Here is a 24,954-nt window from a genome sequence, read left to right as displayed (position 1 = left end):
AAATAAAACTGATAAAAAAAATGCAAGAATCAAACAAGATTAACAAAATGAAGAAAATTAGTGTTAGTAAAAAGAGTATTAGAGAAGTTGGTGAAAGGTGATAAATTCCAAGCATACTCTCAGTGGTTTTCATTTTCAAATAAGCAGCTGTGGGAAAAGTTAATACTCCGGTTATCCTCTTGCAAAATGTTATAGGTTCTGGAATGGTTCTTGCAGATTGGTGGGTAGCAAATGCAACTCTTGTATTTAAGAAAGAGAGTTATATTAGGGAACTGCAACTTGTTTGCTTGACAGCAGTGTTCATGAAAGTGCTTGAATCTGCATTGGAGGATGCAATTACAAAAAGACCAGAAAAAGAAAAGGTTCAAAGGTTCATTTTGTTATCAAAAGTATGTATACAGAATACAGCTCTGAAATTCATCTTCTCCAGATAGCCATGAAATACAGAAAACCATAATAGTAGTTGAAAGAAAGACATCAATCGCCCCTCCCATCCGCAAGAAAAAGAAACTAAAACTCGCAAAATTCTAACCCCTCCCTCGCGGAAAAACTAGCATCAACCAAATCCCCAGCGTCTCCGAGGGAAGCGACTTGAACCAGCGATCCCTCCGAGGGCTCTTCCTGAACGAATATGAGTAAGCAAAGTCGTATGATTTTACAAAAGGGAAATCATGTTTGAGTGATCTACTAGAATTCTTTAAGGATGCACGTAGTAGGTAAGGAGTAACCGCAAGATTATGCCCTTGAATTTTCACGAAGTTGCCAATATCAGAATCAGGTTTATTATCACCGGCATGGGACGTGAAATCTGTTAATTTAGCAGTAGCAGTTCACTGCAATACATAATCTAGTAGAGAGAGAAAAATAATAGTAAATAAAATAAAACAATAATGAACAAATAAATCAATTACGTATATTGAATAGATTTTTTTAAATGTGCAAAAACAGAAATACTGTATTTTTTTAAGTGAGGTGGTGTCCAAAGCTTCAATGCTCATTTAGGAATCGGATGGCAGAGGGGGAGAAGCTGTTCCTGAATTGCTGAGTGTGTGACTTGAGGCTTCTTCACTGCAGAAAGCGGTCCCCTCTGCCCCGAGAGCGGGACGCTTTCAGACTGTTCGGGACAGGGGGCAGTCGCGGTGAGCCGAGGCGGAGGAGGCTGATTGGCCGGGACTCAGAGTCCGGGGCCATGCCGGGTCGGCGTGAGCTCTGCTGGGGAGCGCTGCTTCGCGTAGCGCTGCGTGCGGCCCTTTCGCCGTTACCGAGCGGTGGTCGGTGCCGGGCGCTGTTCCGTTCCGCCCCGCCAGCCGGGAGGTGGCCGCGGGGAGCCGAGCCCCGCGGCCGGCAGGTCTGGGCCGGCTGCCCGGCCGCTGCCCGACACAGCCTGCGCCTCTACTCCGCTGCGTGCTGGCGCTGCGGAGCTGCCCCCGAGCCTCCGGGTTTCTTCTGCCCGTCCTGCCGGGCGCTGCAACCCGCGGACTGGCGGCTGGACTACTTCCAGTTGCTGGGTCTCCCGCGCCGCTATCGCCTGGACACCGAGCGGCTGCAAGAATCGCACCGGCGGCTCCTGCGCGCCCTGCATCCGGACAACTTCGGGCAGAGCACCGAGGCCGAGCGCCGCTACTCGGAGGAGCAGTCGGCGCTGGTCAACGAGGCGTACGCCGCCCTGCTCCGGCCTCTGTCCCGAGGTCTCTACCTGCTACAGCTGGAGCTGCCCGGCGAGCCGGTGGCGGCGGAGGACGAGGCCGACGCCGACCCCGCCTTCTTGAGCGCCGTGTTGGAGCTCAACGAGCGGCTGGCCGAGGCTGAGAGCCAGGCCGACATCCGCCGTGTGGCCGCCTCGGTGGAAGAGCGGCTGCTGGAGCTGGACGAGCAGGTGGTGCGGGCTTTCGAGCAGAGTCGCCCGCGGGACGCCCGCCCGCTGCTGCAGCGGATGAAGTACTGGAACAGTATCGGAGATAGAGTGAAGGAGCGACTGCTGCCCCGCTGAAGACCAGGCCCGGGGTAAACTGCAGCTCCTCGTCCCAGAACCGCGTTTGAGCTAAATTTTAAATAGTTCATCTTTACAATGTCCAGGTTTTGATTTTCTCACTGTTTTGCACAACAAATTTACATTTTCACTCTCTTGTCAGTCTATCAGATCAAAATCCCCGAATTCTCAGATATACCTATTCAACCCTTGGAACATTGCATAAGTCAAGGGAACGTGCCCTGTGTTTTTTAAGGACGGTGCGTTCCACGAGGTCTAACCTCCAGATGTGGTCTAAAGAGGCCTTTGCGTATGTGCAGCTGTTTGACTACGTTGACGATTAAAAGATTGAGCAATTATTGAAATATCAGCATTAATTTAACCTCACTTCTGAGCCCCAATTTGGCTTTACCTTTTGTGTCATCACACTTCATTTTTGAGACTGCCCTTTTGTGTAAGTTTCTGCCTAACTCATCCAAACGGAAGCGTAGTAAAGGCATCAAATTTCAGAAACTAGATACTTTGCGATTACCCATTAAGAAATGCTTCCGTTTGGATGAGTTAGACAGAAGCTTGCACAAAAGGGCAGTCTCAAAAATGAAGTGTGATGACACAAAAGGTAAAGCCAAATTGGGACTCAGAAGTGGGGTTAAATTAATGCTGACATTTCAATTATAATTGCTCAATCTTTTAATCGTCAAGTAGTCAACTTCCTTTAAAAAGTTCTCTGCTTTCATCCCTTTTTAACATATCCCACCTTTCATTGACTGAGATTTCCCAAAACATAATGTCCCAGTGAAATTCTTTTGAATGTAGTTATTGTAGGGGTGTTACCTTTTCACATCATTTTATTCACCAGATCCCTTAGAAGCTTGCCTTTACAAAGATTATAAATTCTAACAAATATCAATGGATTTTCAGATTGTTAGGGACAGGGGCAGTCACGGTGAGCCAAGGCGGAGGAGGCTGACACCCCAGCCGGCGCTGATTGGCTGGGACTCAGAGTCTGGGGCCATGCCACATTTATCAATTACATCCTAAGTTTAAGGCATATGAACACTTGAATTGCCACCACATGATTTTATAAGCAACAGTAAATAAATATATTTAACTAGCTGCAGCTGAATGACATAGTTGAATGGGATAAATGTTTACATGCATTATCGGTCAAAAAAAACAATTATCTTTTATTAATTCTGAGTAATTTGATCTGAATCACGTTTATTATCACTGGCATATGTCGTGAAATTTGTTAACTTAGCACCAGCAGTACAGTGCATTACATGATAATATAGAAAGGAAATAAATCAATTACAGTAAGTATATGAATATTAAATAGTTAGATTCTAAATAGCCCAAAACAGATGACACCCAGGAACTTGAAATTGCTCACTCTCTCCATTTCTGATCTTCTATAAAGATTGGTTCCTGTTCCCTCATCATACACTTCTTGAAGTCCACAATCAGCTCTTTGGTCTTACTGACATTGAGTGCAAAGTTGTAGCTGTAACGCTACTCAACTAGCTGGTATATCTTGCTCCTGTACGCCCTCTCATCTCCATCTAAGATTGTACCAACAATGGTTGTATCATCAGCAAACTTATAGATGGTATTTGAGCTATGCCTAGCCAAACAGTCATGGGTATAGAGAGAGTAGAGCAGTGGGCTAAGCACACACCCCTGAGGTGAACCAGTGTTGATCGTTAGCGAGGAGGAGATATTATCAGCAATCCACACAGATTGTGGTCTTCCAGTTAGGAAGTCTAGGATCAATTGCAGAGGGAGGTACAGAGGCCCAGGTGCTGTAGCTTATCGATCAGGACTATGGGAAATATGGTATTAAAACGCTGAGCTATAGTCAACAGACAGCACCCTGACGGTGTTTTTATTGTCTGGGTGATCTGAAACCAAGTGAAGAGCCATTGAGATTGTATCTGCAGTAGACCTATTGTGGTGATAGGCAAATTGCAGGGTGTTCAGGTCCTTGCTGAAGCAGGAATTCATTCTAGCCACAACCAATCTCTCAAAACATTTCATCACTAGAAGGCAGCTCACACTTCTTGGCATCTGTTTGATTTCACATTTCCACTTTACTTTCAGATTTACAGAATTTTACTCAAAATTATGGACTGTTTAGTTTAAATCAAATGTGTTTGTGGAGAAAATGACGATATGTAAATATATTTTGGTGATTAAGGTTCCTTAAAGACTAGTTTGAATTTTTGAACACAAGGAAGTCAGTAGTCTATTGGAATGAAAGAGTTAGTCATGGAGTCATAGAACTAAGGACAGAAAAAGGCCTTTTGGCCAATCTAATCCATGCTAAACTATTTAAACTGCCTAGTCCCATTGACTTGCACCCAGGCCCTCCATACCCCTCCCATCCATGTACCTATTCAAACCTCTCCTAAATGTTGAAATCACATCCACCACTTGTATTGGCAGCTCATTCCACACTTTCACCATCGTTTGAATAAGTTTCCCCTCATATTCCCTTGAAACATTTCACCTTTCACCTGAACCTATGACTTCTAGTTGTAGTCTCTCACCCAACATCCTCGTAGACTTTCTCTGTATTCTTTCAACCTCCTTTACATGTTTCTTTTAGGTAGGTGACCAAATCTGTACACAATACTCCAAATTAGGCCTTGCCAATATCGTATACAACTTCATAACATCCCAAGTCCTATACTGTGTACTTTGATTGATGAAGACCAATGTGCCAAAAGCTTTCTTTACGACCCTATCTACTTGTGACACCATTTTCAATGAATCCCAGAACCTTTTGTTCTACCTCATTCCTCTGTGTCCTACTGCTCACTGAGTAAGACCTACACTGGCTGCTGCACCCAAAGTGCAACACCTCACACTTGTCTGTATTAAATTCCAGCTGGTTCAGATCCTGCTGCAAATTTGCTGTCCACTACAATCTTGGTGTAAAATTTCTCTATATTCTTTCAAACTTATTTACATCTTTTATGTAGGTAGATGACCAAAACTGCACATATGTCAAATGCTTTGCTGATGTAGACAATTGCACTGCCCTGGTAACTTTCCTAGTAACATCTTTGAAAAAGTCTATAAGATTGGTTAGACATGACCTACCACACGCAAAGCCATGCTGACTATCCCTATTTATTCCCTGCCTATCCCAAATACTCATATATCCGGTCTCTTAGAATAACTTCCAATAACTTTCCCAGTACTAATATAAGGCTAACTGGCTTATAAATTCCTGGTTTATTCTTAGACCATTTCCTAAACAGAGAAACAACATTAGCTATCCTCCAATACTCTGGTACATCACCTGTTGCTGAGGATGATTTAAGTATCTCTTCTAGGGTCCCTGCAACTTCTGCACTTGCATCTCACAGGGTCCAAGGGAAAACTTTGTCAGGTGTTCCCCCAGCACCAGTGCATGCCCTTTTCTCACTGTTACCATCAGGTAGGAGGTACAGAAGCCTGAAGGCACACACTCAGCGATTCAGGAACATCTTCCTCCCTGCTGTCTGATACCTAAATGAACATTGAACCCGTGAACATTACCTCACTTTTTAAATATATATTTCTATTTTTGCATGATTTTTAATCTGTTCAATATATATATATATACTATAATTGATTTACTTACTTTTTTTTCTTTTATATTATGTACTGCATTGAACTAAGTTAACAAATTTCACAACACATGCCGGTGATAATAAACCTGATTCTGATTCTTTGGCCACTCTGATTTGCCTGAAGACAGCCAACACTTCCTGTAATTGTAATTGTATAGGTTCTATACCCTCACTGCTGCTTTGGATCAGTTATATAGATACTACAATAGTTTGGTATCAAAAGGTGAAAAATATTGATATGGTTAATTCAGTGTTTACTTAGCTGCAAATGACTTGTACTTCCACAATATTCACATGTGATCTAACAATACCAACCTATTCTGTTTGTTACTCAGGATGAAGTTGATCACGTTGCAAAATGGGTATCCATGGATTGATGTCCTACATTGGAGAAAATCATCAATTTTTTGATAACATAAAATTGCAAAACACTAGAATTATAATTGATGGCAATAACTTATTTCATAGACTTTACTTTGACTCTCATTTGGATCTTAGTTGTGGAGGAGAATATGATTCATTTACAGATATCATCTGTAAGTTCTTTGAAGCTCTGTCACTTTGTAATATTTCACCATATGTGGTCTTTGATGGTGGATGTGACTATACAGATAAAAAATTTGAAACAATCAAACAACGTGCCAGGGAAAAGATCCTGAAAGCACACTCCATTTCAAGAGGCAGAGGAGGGACTGTGATGCCGCTACTTGGCCCAGAAGTTTTTAAACAAGTCTTAGTGCAGTTGCAAGTGCCATTTGTCCTGAGCCATTCTGAAGCAGACCGTGACATTGTTGCTCTTGCCAATCAATGGAACTGCCCTGTCTTAACACTTGACAGTGACTTCTGCATCTTCGATCTGAAGGCTGGTTATTGTCCCCTCAATTATTTCAAGTGGGAAGAAGTAACTAGTCTTAAAGATAATTCAGAATCCTATATTTCAGCTCAGTGTTTCTCACTTGAGAAGTTCTGCAACCATTTTAATCACATGAACAAAGCCCTTCTTCCACTCTTCGCAGTGCTGAATGGTAATGATTATATTAACCTTCCTATCCTGGAGAATTTTTTCACCGGAATACATTTCCATGCAAGGACTTCTTCAGCAGGAAGGAAGAATGCACGAATTCAAGGGCTTCTGTACTGGCTGGCTGAGTTTTCTGAGCCAGAAGAACCAATTGAAAACATTCTGAAGTCACTAAAGCAAAGAGACCAGGAGAAAGTCCGAGAAGTCCTATGTTTTCATATGAATGAATATATTCAGTCAGATGTGGATCTTGCAACATACTTTAAGGACAAAGATATGAGGCCTCATGCTCCTACTGTCTTGGCTAGCAAAGCTCCAGAATGGATGTTAGCTGCTCTATTGAAAGGAGATTTGTCTCCATTTCATAGTGACTGCTTGACCTTGAGGAGAACATTCCTGCATCCTCAGGTGGAAAATATGCACAGGACCAGCAGTCACAGGTGTTCTTTGCCCATTCGTCAGATTATTTATGGTCTCCTGAGCACCAATGAGACTTTTCTTGATTCAGCATCGGATCTACCTACTAAAGCACCAGGACAGGCCAGCCTTAAAGCTGAAGAACACAGCAAAGTACATCACGTGCAGGAATATGATAGACATGATCTAACTCTGAAAAAAACTAACATTCAAGCAGTGCTGAAGAAATTCAATTTAAATGAAACACATTCGTTGCAAAGTCTACCAGAAGTAAGATTTTTTTTTAATGATTTAGGAAGTTCAGGTATTTCTAGAAATTGGATGCCACAGAACTGAAATTCAGTTAGCTTTGTATAAATTTCACTTGGTATCAGATATTGGTCAAATTGCATTAATCATGAACCATCTAGGCACTTTGTGCTGCTGCATACTGTTGTAACTGCAAATTCTGGCCATCCTTAAGTACATTTGAGAATGTGGGGGGAGCTACCTACTTGAACCTACTTTACGATGAGGATATTTCCACAATGCTATTAGAAACATAGAAAACCTACTGCACAATACAGGCCCTTCGGCCCACAAGGTAGTGCCGAAGAGGTCCCTACCTTAGAAATTACTAGGCTTACCTATAGCCCTCAATTTTTCTAAGCTCTATGTACCATATCCAAAATTCTTTAAAATGACCTTATTGTATCCGCCTCCACCACTGTTGCTGGCAGCCCATTCCACACATTCACCACTCTGAGTAAAAACTTACCCCTGACATCTCTGTACCTACTGATCCCTCTGATCCTCCACACTGCCAAGAGTCTTACCATTAATACTATATTCTGCCATCATATTTGACCTATCAAAATGAACCACTTCACACTTATCTGGGTTGAACTCCCATCTGCCACTTCTCAGCCCAATTTTGCATCCTATCAATGTCCCTCTGTAACCTCTGACAGCCCTCCACGCTATCCACAATACCTCCAACCTTTGTGTCATCAGCAAACTTACTAACCCATCCTTCCACTTCCACATCCAGGTCATTTATAAAAATCACGAAGAGCAAGGGTCCCAGAACAGATCCCTGAGGCACTCTACTGGTGACTGACCTCCATACAGAATATGACCCATCTACAACCACTCTTTGCTTTCTTTGGACAAGCCAGTTCTGGATCCACAAAGCAACATCCCCTTGGATCCCATGCCTCCTTACTTTCTCAAAAAGCCTTGCATGGGATACCTTATCAAATGCCTTGCTGAAATCCATATACGTACACTACATCTACTGCTCTTCCTTCATCAATGTGTTTAGTCACATCCTCAAAAAATTTGATCAGGCTTGTAAGGCACGACCTGCCCTTGACAAAGCCATGCTGACTATTCCTAATCATATTATATCTCTCCAAATGTACATAAATCCTGCCTTTCAGGATCTTCTCCATCAACTTACCAACCACTGAGGTAAGACTCGCGTGTCTATAATTGCCTGGGCTATCTGTTCTCCCTTTCTTGAATAAAGGAACAACATTCGCAACCCTCTAATCCTCTGGAACCTCTCCCGTCCCCATTGATGATGCAAAGATCATCGCCAGAGGCTCAGCAATCTCCCTCGCCTTCCACAGTAGCCTGGGGTACATCTCATCCGGTCCTGGCAACTTATCCAACTTGATGCTTTCCAAAAGCTCTAGCACATCCTCTTTCTTAATATCTACATGCTCAGGCTTTTCAGTATGTTGCAAGTCATCACTACAATCACCAAGATCCTTTTCCATAGTGAATACTGAAGTAAAGTATTCATTAAGTACCTCTGCTATTTCCTCCAGTTCCATACACACTTTCCTACTGTCACACTTGATAGGTCCTATCCGTTCACGTCTTAACCTCATTGTATGATACAGTGAGTATGATACTTTGCCTCTGATCTACTCTTGTAGCCATTTCATTTATCTATGGCAGATATATATACCAGTGAACATTGGAAAGAAAGATCATCATAACAGTCTTGTGGAGATGGTTCCAGTTTCACACAGAGGATACTGTCCATTGTGTGATGTACAACAAACATGCTAACTGGATCATCAGTAATAGCTGATTATCATTAATTATCATAAATTAATCTCTTTTCCATTACTGTCAGACCAAGGAATCAACTCTGGTTCAATTAGAAGTGCAGTACGGTATGCCAGTAGCAACATAGAGTATATCTAATAAATAAAGATTATGGTAAACGAGTAAAATTGCAGTAACTAGAGCTAAGTGATTAAGAACATATCTGCAATCCTAGCACATCTGGTTATGAATAGTATGAACTATTAAACAGTTTCTGGGAGGAAGAAGCTCAAAAAATATTTTCATGCTCAACATGTAGGTTCCAGTATGAGTGCTAAAGAAAATACTTTAACATTTGCAGTCATGTTCAGTTAGATACCAAATAATGGCTTCTTCACATTAAAGAATCCAGTCTCCAACCAGTTTAGTTCCACACAATAACTAGTACAGGAAAGCTAATGGACCATATAAAATCCTAAATTGGTACTGAAGTCCTGAACTCCAGAATTAGCTGTGCGTCCAGCCAAGATGTTCCAGTATAGTTGCAAAATTGGCATCCACCCAGCAATGTCAAAAATTGGCCAACCTTATCTCATTTCCAAAAGGGGGACATACCCCTTCTCATTGCTACCATCAAGGGGGAGGTACAGGAGCCTGAAGAGCTCACTCAATATTCCAGCTTATCTTTATATATACTGTTATTTTAATTAGTTTTTAATTAATATTTTGCAATGTACTCCTGTCATAAAACAACAGATTTCACAACGTATACCAATGATATAATAACCTGATTCTGATTAATTACGGTACTGCCCAGTCAATCCACTTACAATCAGCAAAGTGCATCAAACTTTCTTCCAACAATGATCTCAAACTTGGATCAAAGAAAAGAATTCCAAAAGTGAGGTGAAAGTAACTGCCCTTAAGATCAAGGTGAGCTCATAAAACTGGTCAATGGCTGGAGTCAAAACGTACTTTGCACAAAGGAAGCTATCATTATAAGACTCGTGCCTACTCCACTATTTAACAAAGTAATGTTTGATCTGACTATGATCTCAACTCCACATTCCTAATCTATTATAGCAAAAATACAGTTGGAAGCTGGCTTCTAGTTCAAAATGGAGTGATGGAAATGCTTCCTTTTTAACTTTAACTGGTTTAACTTTTTTAAGAATGTGTGGAATTTTTACTAATTTTCATCAGGAGTTGTTTATGTGATTGTTATAGTTTGCAGCTTTCAATCTAAGGACTATCAGAGACCATAAGAATTAGAAACAGAGTTAGGCCATTTGGCCCATTGAATCTTCTCTGCCATTCTATTATGACTGATCTATTACCCCTCCAAACTCCATTCTCTGCCTTCTCTCTTTGATGCCCCGATTAATCAGTAACCCGTCAACCTTTACTTTAAATATCCAAATGAAGTGGGGACTTTTTGCACTTCTTACATTTATGTGACACATCTGAAATTCCTTATGAGAAATGTTAGATTTCTGCTTTAATCTTAAGTTCCCAAGCTCAACTTTTACTAGGATGTCATTCCCTTCATTATAAATCCAAATTGAGTTATGAGATTGGTTTCTTATTTATGTTATGTGCCAGCAGCAATAGACCACAGACTCAGTTTTAATGTTAAACAACTATATTTTCAATATCTACTCAAAATTCAGACAATTAAACAAATTACTCCCCTAAACAAAAATTAACAGTGCTATGTATTTGTAGCTCACAAATGGTGTCAGGTTTGGGAACAGTTCTTCTCAAATCTTATTCAAACACAGTCCCAGAAATGGCAATCCAGATGATTCCAAAAATCCACAGGATCAGGTCAGGGAAAGAAACTTGTAAATCCACACTGAGATGACACGAGGCGGCGATCACGGAAAATTCCAGAGGATCCACACTGGGAAACACGATAGCAGTCACAGCTGATTCCAGACATTGAGTAGTGTTCCAAAATCCACCTAGGGATATTACAAGGTGACAGTCACAGAATACTCCTTAACACAAGTGGTCGCTACCTAACACACCCAAATCCATGTATGGGTTAACAAAAAGTGGTCTCCTCAGGAATACTGCAGAAATACAAGTATGAATCATGTTAAGTGACAGTCACGTATCCAATATGCACTGTGTGCTGCTAATTATCACAGTCCTCTGGACACGGAGAAGGATTAGACTCGTCCGCTGCTGTACTAAACTCTTTAGTTATCTCCACTCAGCTCACTCTCCTGCTGGTAGCTCGCAGTCTGCTATTCCTTCTCTTCTGAATGTCCCAGAAACCTGTCCGCATTTTGTTATTATGACGTTATCCACCCTCCTCGTCCAGGCGCTTAAAATGATGCTCGCAGTAAAAGAAAATGTTGACACATAACATTTGATATTAATTGTACACATCTTTTTGCAGATTTCTATCCTGGATAGAACCTGTTTTCTTTTAGAGACTCTGGAGGTGAAAGCTGACGTGCAGGCTTTGCCAGCCAGCCTGCACTTGACAGTTTATATTACCTGCTACTGGGTAATTCACGCTGAACCAAAAGTGACACTGCATCATCTTCAGGCTCTCCTGCTTTCTATTGTAACTGGAGAATTACATAAATTAATATGCAAAACAGGTAATAAGATATCACAAAAATAATTAAGTTCTTTTTGTTGGATGTTAGAAACCAGAGTGGCATAATGTATTTGGTAGTGTACTCTGATACATTAGTTTTGGCATAGAACTGCAATAATCTATCTGTAAAATTTCACTCTACTTTCATTTTCTGTCAGCCAGCTTAAAGGAGGTTATACACAAAATGCTGGAGGAACTCACAGGCCAGACAGCATCTGTGGAAAAAAGTACAGTCAATGTTTTGGGCCGAGACCCTTCAGCAGGTTATGTTGGCCAGTGCTGTTGTTGGAATAATTTTGATGTTGAACAGTCATAGTTAGATCAGAATGGATTGTCATTTTCAGAATTCTCTGTTACTGGTATATTGCAGATTGCATTTGTGTATTCCTATGCCGGTATAGCTTAGTGCATATTGAGAGTCCTTTACAAAACAAGATACAGTCAATTAGGCCATTGGAAAAGTGGGTCAAGAATTAAAGTGGCAGGATGTTCACAGTTGCTTCTGCAAGCAGAATCCAAGTATTATACAAAGTTTCTGCAATGCATTTAAAATGATTTCCTCTGTTGTGAACATTTGGAATTCTCTACTACAGAGGGATGTAGAGGATAGGTCACTGAACATAATTTATTTCTCAGGGAGGGTTGTGGATCAGGCAGAAAGTGAAGTTCAGGCCAAGTTTCATTCGTAAATGACAGTGCATGGTCAAGGAGTCCTCTAGCCTACCTCTGCTCCGAAATTACATTTTCCAATAATTCTTGAGATCAAATTAAGGCAGATTGTTTAACTATGTTTTTCTTTAAACTTGTCCAGGTAACAATAAGTTGATGGAGAAAGACATCGGAATTGTATCTGATAGGCTTTCCCAGCTGAGGCAAAGAGGGCAGAAGATGGGAAATCTGGACATAGATGTAGCTCATGTCTTCTGTCAGTGGCAGAGTTGTCTTCTAATGGGAATCTATTTAAATCAACTGTTGTGTTGTCCTTTTCCAACACCAGATATTACACGGTAAGAAAATACACTTATGTGTTATAGCTGGATGATCACAAAATTACTGTATAAGGAAGGAATGAACTAAATGTCATTAAGCTTTCTGGCTTCTCCTTCCTGGCTGTCCCAGCATGCGGTGATTGGAATAAGTCTGTATGAGATTTAATAAATTGGTCACCAAAGTGTAGGTGATGGAAATTTGGGAATGTACAATAAGTCAAATTGGAGGATTATAGTATTGTTTGCTACTAATAAACATCAACAGCTTGAGCAAGTTTACCAATTTTCAAACAGCCTGACAGCCTGCAATGAAGTATATGATCGTAGATAAGCACTGGATAATATTTGAATAATTATTATCAAATATAATTCACAAACTAACACATTTGATTCTGATTCCCTTTTATGTCAAGCCAAAAAGTGGTCCGTCTGTAGCTAGCAATGAAAGCAATCGCTCAACTAAAAGATTTATTTTACTTAAAGGAGCAGTACATCTCTAAGGATTAGAAAAACTCAGAATTCAGCAAAAGTAACATGGCAAGGATTAATATAAGGAAACAAACAGACTGCGAGGAATAGAACAGGGAAAAGGGCAAAGATCAGCAGGTATTAATATGTATCACGTGTACTAAGACAGGAGAGATTAAGCTATGGAATAAGGGATTTTCTTTGAAGTCAAGGAAAAGCATTTGGTTTCCTCGAACATGCAAAAGGCCCTTGCTAAGATCCACAAGAACTCTTGTGGATTGATAATAGATTATGATAGAAAAAAGTTAATGAAAATGATAATAACATTTGGAAGGCTATGGAAAATTAAACACGCCACACTTAAAAGACAAAACAAAACCTAGGGAAAGTGGAGAGCTACAGTTCAAGAATGAGAAGGTAAAAAAAAATTAGCATTTGTGAATGTGATGAATTTGGACCTCACAGTGCTTGTGATAAGTTACTACACAAGTGAAGCATGTGGGTTTGGGGGTTAATATAACAACTGATTTGATGATTGGATAATGTTCTGAAACTGGCCTTTTTTGGGTTGGGAGGGCTTTTACCAGTGAGGTGCTGGGGCCCAAACTGTTCAGATTCCCTTCAACTCATTAATCTAGAATAAGTTTTCAAGGTTATTGATAAGGCAAAGCTGGGTGGCAGTGCAAGTTGTGAGAAAAATGCAGCAGAACTTCAGGAAGGTATAGAAGATGAATGGGAAGGAAAACTTAAGAGGAATAGTGAATATGAAAACATCACTTAAGAAGGGAAAAAATTAAAAAGCTAAGCCATTTTTTAAATGACTAGAGATAGGGAAGTAATGGTATACAGAAGGATCAAATTATCCCTCCATATAAATCATTGAAAATTAACTTAAAGATATAGCGAGCAGTTAGGAATGTAAACAGTATGTAATCCTATATTGTAGGAAGGATATATTACTGTCAGGAGTGCATCCACTGTTCCCTCTAATCTGCGTGGTGTGCAGTATCTGAAATGCTGCCGTGCTCACAAGCTTAGTTGCACGTAACTGAAATTTTCTTTTATATATTAATATAATTTTGAAATTTTACTAATGTAACTCTGAAATCTGTCAATATAGTTCTGAAATAGCCTGTAATTGTTAATGAATATAAACCACAAATTTTCTAAATAATAAACGTACCACAACCTTTACTTTAAACATTTTAATGCTTCAATTTATTTTCATTATCAATGTTTCAAGTTAAAACACTATTACAAATTGTAACAATAAACACAGAATGGAAGTTAGTAGCTCAATGTAATAAACTGCTGGTCCCCTGAGCACCAACATCATCTAGCCAAACATTTTACTTTTGCCATTTTGCCTGTCAGTTGTTTTCACTGCCTGATATTGTTTACTTGTGTTGAGTTGTGTTTGTGTTTGTTTGATATGAAAAATTATATATTCTGACTTTCTAAGTAAGTAATCTCTCAAAAATATCATAATCTAATAATATTTTAATTAAAAATTCTTAGAACAAGGTAAAAATTGTTTTTCTTAAAATTGTTTGCATGCCTGGCTATTTTACTAAAATTATATTTTTTTGACTTACCTTGTTAATTTTTAAAAAATAATTATTATTATTATGGCAAAGAGCATTAATTAATTTAACAATCCAATCACCAGCTTGAAGATTATGATCAATTCACAATATCGAGTAGCTTTAAGTGTCCTTAAAAATATTCTAGAAGATTTGGCTTCTCTTTGTAAATTCCTTCAGAAGAGCTGTTTGAATAAAATTGAAGCACTACAGTATGCAAAAGCAAAAATTACCAAGTTATGGTCACAGTATCTTGGCAATACAGTTTATTGAAGTGACAAAGTGAAAGAACTGCTTGCATCTATAAGTTCTAACATTGATACTGTGCCTATTATTCGTTTCATTCAACATGTGTGTAATCACCTAGATAATAGAGTTCATGAGATGAATTAAGAGAATGGCAAGCTTTTGACCCTGTTACTATTGCAAACTCAACCAGTTTTGAATTTGGAAAAGAGAATGTTGTAGGAATGGCAAAAAATGTCAGTTATAATTACGAACTATGATGAAGGCATCTCACAGAAATACTGTGATTTTAAATCTGTTATTTATGAGAAAGTTAAGACTGGTTCAATTAAAATGTTCACTGATATAAGACCATGGGATATAAGAGCAGAATTTGGCCCATTGAGTTTGCTCTGCCATTACTCTCTCCGCCCAATTCTGTCTTCTCCACATATCCCTTCATGCCCTGACTAATCAAGAATCTATCAACCTCAGTCTTAAGTATACCCAATGCCTCCACAGCTATGAATTCCACAGATTTACCACTCTCTGGCTGAAGAAATTCCTCCTCAGCTTCTTTTTAAATGGATGTCCTTCTATTCTGAGTCTGTGTCCTCTGGTCTTAGACTCTCCCACTGTAGAAAATATCCTGTTCACATCTACACTGTTGAGGCCTTCCAACATTTGATAGGTTTCAATGAGATCTCCCCTCAATGTTCTGAATTCCAGTGAGTACAGGCCCAGAGCCATCAAATATTCTTCATGTGATAAGCCTTACAATCCTAGAAATATTTTTGTGAACCTCCTTTCAACCCTCTCCAATGTCAGCACATCCTTTCTTTGATAAGGGCCCAAAACTGCTCTCAATACTCCCAAGTGAGGCCTCACCAGTGTCTTATAAAGCCTCAAGATTACATTCTTGCTTTTATATTCTAGTCCTTTTAAAACTAATGCTAACATTGCATTTGCCTTCCTCAGCACCCGCAAAATAACCTTTAGGGAATTCCGCATGTCCCTTGGCACCTCGAACATTTTTGAATGTTCTCCACCTTCAGAAAATAGTCTACACTTTTTATTTCTTCTACCAAAGTGTGTGACCATACACTTCCCAAAACTGCATTCCATCTGCCACTTCTTTGCCCGTTTTCCTAATCTGTATAAGTCCTTCTGTAGTCTGTCTGCTTCTTCAACACTACCTGCCCCTCCATCTATCTTTGTACCATCCGCAGACTCGGTCACAGAGCCATCAATTCCGTCATCCAAATCATTGACATATAATGTAAAAAGAAGTGGTTCGAACACCGACCCTCTGGAACACCACTAGTTACCAGCAGCCAACCTGAAAAGGCTCCCTTTATTCCCACTCTTTGCCTCCTGTCAATCAACTAATGCTCTATCCATGCCAGTATCTTTCCTGTTGAACTACATGCTTAGAAACAAAGAATTTGAAGAACTGTCAATTGTTGTTGACATTGTTGCAAGACAGAATCCACGTTCACAGTCAGCATGCTTTTTCGTGCTGACTGTGAACGTGGATTCTGTCTTATGGATTGAATCAGATGTAAATCCAGAAACAGACTAGAAGTGGAACATTTGGATGATCTAATGAGGATACATCTTTCATATGGATGTGAAATTAATCTGGGTAGTGTTTATAGACAATGCATTTGTAATAAAAACAGACGAGGAAAAGTTTACAAAATGTGCAAAATTTTCTTTGTTGTACTGTATTTCATTACACCCCTCAATAAGTAAGATCAAAAGTTTGTGATTTTTCAACTTTCATTCTAAATATCAATAGCATGTATATCACAAATTTAAAAAAACTTTTAAATTGCTGCGCAGTTTCAAGCCACTTTAACATTTCTTGCTCTGAGCAATGGTTGGTCTGTGCAGCTGTAAAAAAAATTAGAGGGAATGTTGAGTGCAACAGAACTTCACAACATTGATTCCTGGAATAATGGGTTATCCTTCAAGGAGAAAATATGCAGCATGAACTAAAACTCCCAACTTTATTAGAATCAGATTCAGATGTATTATCACTTTCTTAAATTACATTAAATTTGTTGCTTTGCAGCAGCAAATAGTATAATTTCATTAAAAAACAAAATTCTTGCTGGAATAGAGGCAGGGATATGGTTCTCGGATCTGTATAGAACCAGGGATCATTCTCAAAGTAAGTGGTCACCATGCAAGGAGATGAAGAATTCTCTTCAAAGTATACTGTATTCTGGATGGACTAGTCCAAAGAAGACTCTGGAGGCTCAGTCACTGAACACATTATAATATTGATATACTTTTGGATATCAAGGGAATGAAGGGATATGCATCCAGTTAAAAGATCAACCATAATCTTTTTGAATGACTGATGTTATGTTTTTATGTTCTAACTAAATTCATTTCTTGAATACTACTTTAAGAAACCCTCTAATGTACATCCTGTTTCTCTTCTGGAAAGACTCTATAGTGGGACTTTAATTCATTGTTTCTATGAAGAGCTGAAGTCAATGTCTGCCGCAGAGGATCTACTGGAAGGTTGCCTGGCTGCAAGTGAGATATACTCCAAACTCCTACACGCAGTGACTGCCACAGTACCAGCAGACTTTTTTAAGACGGCGAAAAAGTCCAAATCTCACAGAAAACTGAAGAAAACAAACTAATTGTATCATCAACAAAGATCATCAAGGACTCCCTTGTAATGTAAATAATGGATTTCCAACCCTGTCAAATGAGAATAGTGCCTAAAATTTGTTGATGCTGAACTATTTTTGCTTAACAGCATCATCTTTGTATTGGACAGTTCGAAGAAAGATCTGTAGTAATTCACCATTTTCAATACATTGAACATAGTTTTATAAGTGATTATTTATCCAGTTTTTTTCCATCCATTAAATTCCATAAAATAATTAAATTAAATTAAATTTCACATAGGAAAATACGGAGTTCATGAGGATACATATTATGAATCAAAAAAAGATAGAATAGTACAAAATGAACTATATTTAAATTTCAGTACCCCATATTCATAATCAAATAAATACATTGAATTATAAAAGTTTTATTAGTTCTATTATTAAAAAGAAAAGAATCTAAACCCACTACCAAGATCGAAGCTGTTTGGTAAAGAAAAGAAAGACCAAAAGAAAACCTTATCACATGGTGATTTATGTTAATAGCCAACATCTGTACTTTAACACCAGATCAAAGGTTTTGAAAATAGTTCAGAAAAGGTTCCCACAGTGTTTGGAAGTCTTGATTAGAATCAGAAATTGAATTTCTCTAAACTTAATCATGACATAACATAGGCAGAGCAACGTCCTTCCATTTAAACAACACCGCCCTCCTAGCCATGAGAATAAAGGCCAATACATGCAGATCAGATGACTCCAAAGTTATGCCTCTCTCCAAATACTAAACATGGCAGTCAAAGGATTAGGCTTAAAATTTACTTTAACAAGTACAGAAAAAGATTGGAATACTTCCCTCCAGTATTTTTCAAGACTTGGACATGTCCCAAACAAATGAATTGGTGAAGTCTCTCCATTGTTACATCTATCACAACAGGGAGATATATCTGCATAAAAACAAGATAGCTTGTCTTTGGACATGTGAGCCCTGTGGACCTCTTCAAATTTTAGGAGGGAGTGGCAAGCACATAGTGATGATGTATTAACAGATTTAAAAATTAAATTCCAAGTCTCTTCAGAAATTGAAATCTGTAAATCCTTTAACCAGGCTTTTTTAATTTTGTCTAAAGGAGCCTCTCTCATTCCCAACAGCATGTCATAAATTTTGGATATTGAGCCATCATGGAAAGGTTTCAAATTAGAAATTACATCTATTAAGTTCTTATCAGGACTCATAGGAAATGTGTGTAGTTGTGATCACAGAAAGTCTCTAATCTGTAGATATCGAAAAAAGTGGGTATTTGGTAAGTTATATTTAATTGATAGTTGTTCAAAAGAAGAGAGTCTCCCTCCAACAAACAAATCTTGGAAGTATTTAATTCCCAATCTATCCCATTCTTTAAAAACTACATCGGTCATAGAAGGTTTTAAAAAACAGTTAATATGGGACTAGAAAGAGAAAATCTCAGTAAACCAAAATATTTTCTAAGTTGTAACCAGATCCTCAAAATATGCTTAACTACCAAATTGTCAGTTAATTTATTTAAAGATAAAGGAAGTGAGGATCCAAGAAGAGAGATAATAGAAAATTTCATAACAGAATTAGCTTCTAAAGAGACCCATACTGGACAGTCTTCATGATAAATGTAATACAACCAGAACGTAAGATTTCATATATTGACTGCCCAGTAATCAAACCTAAAATTTGGTAAAGCTAAACCTCCATTGTGTTTAGCTTTTTGAAAGTGGACTTTGTTTAATTGAGAATGTTTGTTCTTCCATATATAAAAAGATAGAATTGAATCAAGAGAATCAAAAAATGACTTGGGAATAAAAACAGGTAAGGCCTGAAAAAGGTATATAAATTTAGGCAAGATACTCATTTTGATAGAATTAATTTGACTAATCAATGATAGAGAGAGTGGCGACCAATTGGATAGTGCCCTTTTCACATATTTCATTAGGGTAAGAAAATTTTCTTTAAATAGGTGTTTATAATTCTTAGTAATTGTTACACCCAAATAGGTAAATAGAATTCTTAGAATTTTAAAAGGAAGGTTAGTATTAATTGGTACCAAATTATTTAAGGGAAAAAGTTCACTCTTATGTAAATTCAATGTTTATCCTGAAAACTGGCTGAAGTAGGAGAGTAAAGAAAGCGTAGACGGTAACGTGGTCTCAACATTAGAAATAAAAAGCAATAGATCATCAGCATAAAACAGAACTTTGTGGGTAGTACCTTTCCTTAGAATACCAGTGATATCATTAGTGTTACATACTCCGTAACGGGTTAAAAGGATCAGCAGAAATGGAACACACCTGGAGTCTAAGTCTTCTGTTAACAAACACTATTTTATTAGTAGCTACATAATAAAGTAATATAAAACAAGATAAAGCAAACAGGTTAGCAGAGTTTGTGCATATATAAGTGTGTAAATATAAACCCCAAACTTCTTCAAGCTTAGGTGGTAAATGATACAGCCTTACGATGGTATAGGTATGAAGTCAGTTCAGTTCGTGAAATTGAGGACAGAGGTGATTTGTTTTCCAAGTAAGCCGATGCCGTCGATTCTTCTACGCTGTCCTCCGAAGTCCTGTTAAAGTCACCGACTGTGACCACACAAGAGGGTACTGTCTTCACGTGGTAAAGCTATCAACCCAGGCAAGGGTTAAGCCTTCCACCAGTCACCCCTTTTCCACACGGCGAGCGAAACACACCCTTCGTGGGCACTCAAAGCTCATCCAGTGTCTATTTCTTCTGTGTCTCCCGCGTGTCTATCTGAAAAGCCAGCTGACCTTGTATATATCCCAAACATGCTGAATGCCAGCTGTCCATCATATAGCAATGCCCTGCCGTAACCATGGCAACTCACAGGCTGTTTGATTCTCTCTCTGAATCAGTGTACACACGCTCTCTCTTTTTAAAGGCACAGTCCATATTGAATAAACCTTAGGATCTCGTCACATTAGATTCTCGAAAAGCAATAGCTAAGTGTTCTAAAGCCAGATCAAAAAGCAAAGGACTTAAAGGACACCCTTGTCTGGTTCCATGTTGGAGTTTAAATGGATTAGAATTCTGAAAATTAGTAAGCACCCGAGCAGAGGGAGATAAGTATAGGTGGCCAGTTTTTTGAACGTTCGCTTTACGACAGCTCGCTGTTACGAGAGACCTACATTAGTACCTGATTTCGCTAGCCAAAGAGAATTTTCGCTTTTACAAAAAAAAGACGCCCACTTTATACGTGTGTTTACCCCGAGAAAGTCTACCATGACCGTGTATGTGCCGATTTTTTTTCTTGCAAATCGATTTTGGCTCGCTGTCTTCCCAATTTTGGTAAGTGAAACTGCACTGTACATGCAATATATCTACTTTATATAGGCTGTATATTTATCATATCATTCCTGCTTTTACTATATGTTCGTGTTATTTTAGGTTTTATGTGTTATTTGGTAGGTTATTTTTTGGGACTGGGAACACTCAAAAATTTTTCCCATATAAATTAATGGTAATTGCTTCTTTGCTTTACGACATCTCAGCTTACAAACGGTTTCATAGGAACACTCTACCTTAGGATAGCGGGGGAGACCTGTAAATTAATTTTATCCAATAAATAAATTCAGGCCCAAAATTAAATTTTTCTGAAGTTTTAAATAAGTAATTCCATTCGAACTGATCAAAAGCCTTCTCCGCATCCAGAGATATGACACATTCCGATATCTCCTTAGAAGGAGAATACATAACATTTAATAAATGAGGTATATTAAAATGGGAATATCGATTTTTAATAAATCCAGTCTGATCATGAGATATGATAGATAGTAAAATATTTTCAAGCCTACGAGCCAAAACTTTGGATAGGATTTTAGTATCTACGTTAGACAAAGAGATTGGTTTATATGAAGAGCTTTCAGTTGGGTTCTTATATTTTTTTAAGAATAAGTGAGATGGAAGCTTCATAAAAAGACTGTGGCAACCTATGCAAATTAAAATAATCTGGAAAGATAAAACAAAATGAGGTATAAGCAATGAGGAAGAAGCCTTGTAAAATTCTCCAGAAAATCCATCTGGACCTGGAGTCTTCCCAGAATGCAATGAGCATACAGCCTCGGCAATTTCCTCATAAGAAATAGGTTGATCCAACTGCTTTCAATTAGCAGCAGAAAGTACAGGAATATTTAATTGGTCTAAAAAATTATTCATTACAGTATTATCTTTAGAAAAGTCAGAACTATGAAGTTCAGAATAAAATTCTCTAAAGGTGTCATTTATTTCTGAATGGTCAGTTGTCATATCACCATTGGCTTTACAAATTTCTTTAATTTGCCGTTTAGCTATAAAGGTTTTTAATTGGTTAGCCAGTAATTTATCTGTTTTGTCTCCATGAATATATAATTGACTTTTATCTTTTAAGAGTTGACTTTCAATTGGATACATTAAAAGAAGATCATATTTAGTTTGAATTTCAACATGTCTTTTGTATAATGCAGGATCTGGAGCCAAGGCGTATTTTTGGTCTAATTGTTTCAACTGATTAGCTAAATCAATTCTCTCTTTTTTAGCTTTTTTCTTAATACTTGTAGTAAAAGAAATAATTGGTCCTCTAATATAAGCTTTGAAAGTCTCTTCCAGCATATTTTCTTAAGAAAAAAGAATAAATTGTTTCTCCAGAAACTTTAAGAAATCCTTATCAGATAGCGAAGTTGAATTAAAATGCCAAAATCTATTTATTTGAAGGAGACCAGGGAGGTTTAAAGATGAAAGCATAGGGGTATGGTCTGAAACAGCTATTTCTTTATATTCACAGGATCAAACTAAAGGAATCATTTGGCTATCAATAAAAAAAAATCAATCCTGGAATATGTATGATGGACATGAGAAAAATAAACGAGTACTCCCTATCTTCTGTATGAAAAAATCACCAGGCATCAACAATGCCGCATTTCGTTAAGAAGGATTGAATGAATAAAGCTAGTTTGTTAAGGGTAGCTGATTTGGAAGACGACTGGTCCAGAACTGGATCTAATCAGCAATTAAAGTCTCCTCCCATCACTAATGAATAAAGACTCTCTCCAGCAAGAGTGAAAAAAAATGCTCAAAGAATCCTGGATCATCTATATTCAGGGCATACAGATTAGCGAATACAATTAATCTATTATCTAATTTTCCTGACACTATGACAAATCGCCCATTAATATCAGACACTACTTTATGTTGAACAAAGGGAACTGTATTATCTATAAAGATTGAAACCCCCCCCCCCCCCAGATTTAGCTCGAAAAGAAGAGTGAAAGTGCAGCTCCCTCCACCAGCTAAAAAGGCGTGAATTGTCACAGTTACATACATGAGTTTCTTGTAAGAAAATAATTGGGACCTTAAACTTTTTAATATAAGCAAAAATCTTATTCCATTTCACAGGGTGATTTAACCCTTTCATGTTAAGACTAAGTAAATTAATAGTTTGATCCATTTTTTTAAATATTTAAAAGAGAGGTTAAGAGACTTGACCATACAAGAATGTATATTAAAACCAGAAATCGAACCTTGAGATAGGGTAACCAAGCAACAGATTGACTAAGAACCCAGTACAGCTTCCAGAGAACCCCCCCCCCCCCAATTCTCCCAAAACTAGAAAGCAGACCAACAGACAGCCAGCAAGCTACTGGTAATGATGTCATCTCCCCCCCCCCCCCCAAAATATAGTGCCTAAAATCTTGATGCTGAACTATTTTTGCTTAACAGCACCCCATTTTTGTATTGGACAGTTCGAAGAAAGATCTGTAGAAATTTACCATTTTCAATATATTGAACATAGTTTTATAAGTGATTATGCAGCTTTTGTTGTAAATTTCACAATCATTCATAATAACACGTACAGCAAATGCTAACAAAAGCAGCACATGTATATTGTTGAAACTAACAGGTTTCTACATAAATATTAAAAATCCAAACTACACTACATTAAACAATATGTAGAACTACCCTTTTGACAATTAATATAAAACATTTGTGTACAGTAACTTTAAAATTTGAATGGTGAACTAGTCAAAAAACACCATAACTGGTACCAGTTCAAGTTCAGTTCATAAAATGACCTTTTATAGCTGCTCCCCACCTAAGCGACCCCCAGGTTTTTGAATAAATCTTCACATTTCTTACAGCACTGCAGACCAGTAAGCAATTAAGTCCATGTCAGTACTCACCCTTGTTTGCCCCACATAATATATCTCACATGCCCATCAGCAACACCCTGATTTTCTTACCACCTACTGACATTAATGTCAGGCTGCTGGCTGTGATTTTGGTGGTTTAATCCCTTAAGTAATTATTTTGTAAATCGCTATGCATTTATAAGGTCTCAATCCCAGGCATGAGGGAGAGCGTTAAAGAACTGAAGGTCCATCTGGGGTTAGCAAAAAAATAGCTGGTTTATCAGAGCCCCACCACCCTTTTACTACTCAGTGCTCATTTGGGATCTAGCAGTGTATTTCATAACCAAAGAGAAGCTCTATTTCATAAATGGAAGAATTTCAACAACTGTTAATATTGCCTTCCATCTGTCAGAATGAAGAACCACTGTGACCTGGTACAAACGAATGGAAGGTTTAATGTAGAAAACGTCTTGGTCAGGAAGACATAAAGGTTTCATATGATAATATCTTGCAGCGCAGAAGGCCATTCAGGGAATGCCTCATACAAAAATCATTAAAAGTCATAACCAAAATGTGGTAGGTATCCATTTCCACATCAAAGTAAGAGCATATCAGATTTGGGTAGGGTTTAATGTAGCTTCACAGGAACGATACCAAAGCTATAAAGCTTATATTCCAAATGTAGAAGATCAAAGGCTGACCTAATTGTCAGGTGAATTTGATAGGGAAAAGATACTCAATAAATTTCTTGAACAATTACAGTAAGTCTCACTCTATACAAAATTGAACTATTACTCATTTTTTTATTTATGGCAAATCCAGTTCAAATAATTTTCAAAGATAAACCAATAAACTTGTTTCTTCAAAATCGTAAATTCCCCCCAAGATCAATACAAGTACATTCGTGCAATCATCAAGGCATCCTCATTGCTCTCCACATTATGAAACTTCAACCCTGCCACTTTGCCCCTGAAACCCTCATCCATATCCTTCCTTCCTCTAAACTTCTGGATATTCTTCCATCTCATTCCAACTTACAAAACAATTAGAGTAAAAGTCTGCATGCACAAAAATTCTGAAAGAAAGTAGAAGCTGATGGCCAAGCTGCATCTACAGAGAGAGAAAAGACACAACAGTGATTAACTTCTCTAAATCTGATGCATGTACAAGATACCATTTTTACTTAAAAATACAAATTTGAGGTAATCTAAAATTATTTTGCTCATGCTCA

General features: G+C 38.2%; 3 protein-coding genes across 3 annotated transcripts in view; 2 read left to right on the top strand and 1 right to left on the bottom strand.

The window, feature by feature from the left end:
• nek11 (NIMA-related kinase 11) overlaps positions 1 to 2,408 on the bottom strand; it is a 296,435-nt gene extending 294,027 nt beyond the window's left edge. The window contains exon 1 of the mRNA XM_073024305.1: positions 2,382 to 2,408. The gene's annotated coding sequence lies outside the window, so the exon portion shown is untranslated. The remainder of the gene's footprint in view (positions 1 to 2,381) is intronic.
• Positions 1,020 to 1,990, top strand: hscb (HscB mitochondrial iron-sulfur cluster cochaperone). Its single transcript, XM_073024309.1, has one exon. The coding sequence runs from the start codon at positions 1,190 to 1,192 to the stop codon at positions 1,988 to 1,990; it is 801 nt and encodes a 266-aa protein (XP_072880410.1). The 5' UTR covers positions 1,020 to 1,189.
• A 3,539-nt stretch (positions 2,409 to 5,947) lies between the features above and the next one.
• aste1b (asteroid homolog 1b) lies at positions 5,948 to 18,655 on the top strand. Its single transcript, XM_073024301.1, has 4 exons — positions 5,948 to 7,297; positions 11,475 to 11,682; positions 12,493 to 12,688; positions 17,405 to 18,655. Exons 1-4 carry the CDS (start codon positions 5,948 to 5,950, stop codon positions 17,604 to 17,606), a joined length of 1,956 nt encoding a protein of 651 aa, XP_072880402.1. The 3' UTR covers positions 17,607 to 18,655.
• The last annotated feature ends 6,299 nt before the right edge of the window (positions 18,656 to 24,954 follow it).

Source organism: Hemitrygon akajei, chromosome 20, assembly GCF_048418815.1.
Source record: "Hemitrygon akajei chromosome 20, sHemAka1.3, whole genome shotgun sequence".
In the NCBI taxonomy this organism is placed as follows: Eukaryota; Metazoa; Chordata; class Chondrichthyes; order Myliobatiformes; family Dasyatidae; genus Hemitrygon; species Hemitrygon akajei.
Note: the sequence above shows the minus strand (reverse complement) of the source record. Positions and strands in the feature narration are given on the sequence as shown.

What these genes read in the sequence shown, in the direction of transcription:
- hscb (XM_073024309.1), top strand. Translation starts at nt 1,190, where the DNA reads ATGCCGGGTCGGCGTGAGCTCTGCTGGGGAGCGCTGCTTCGCGTAGCG.
- aste1b (XM_073024301.1), top strand. Translation starts at nt 5,948, where the DNA reads ATGGGTATCCATGGATTGATGTCCTACATTGGAGAAAATCATCAATTT. An exon ending in TAAATTAATATGCAAAACAG is followed by an intron (nt 11,683 to 12,492) that starts GTAATAAGATAT and finishes AAACTTGTCCAG; the next exon opens with GTAACAATAAGTTGATGGAG. An exon ending in CCAACACCAGATATTACACG is followed by an intron (nt 12,689 to 17,404) that starts GTAAGAAAATAC and finishes TCTTCTGGAAAG; the next exon opens with ACTCTATAGTGGGACTTTAA.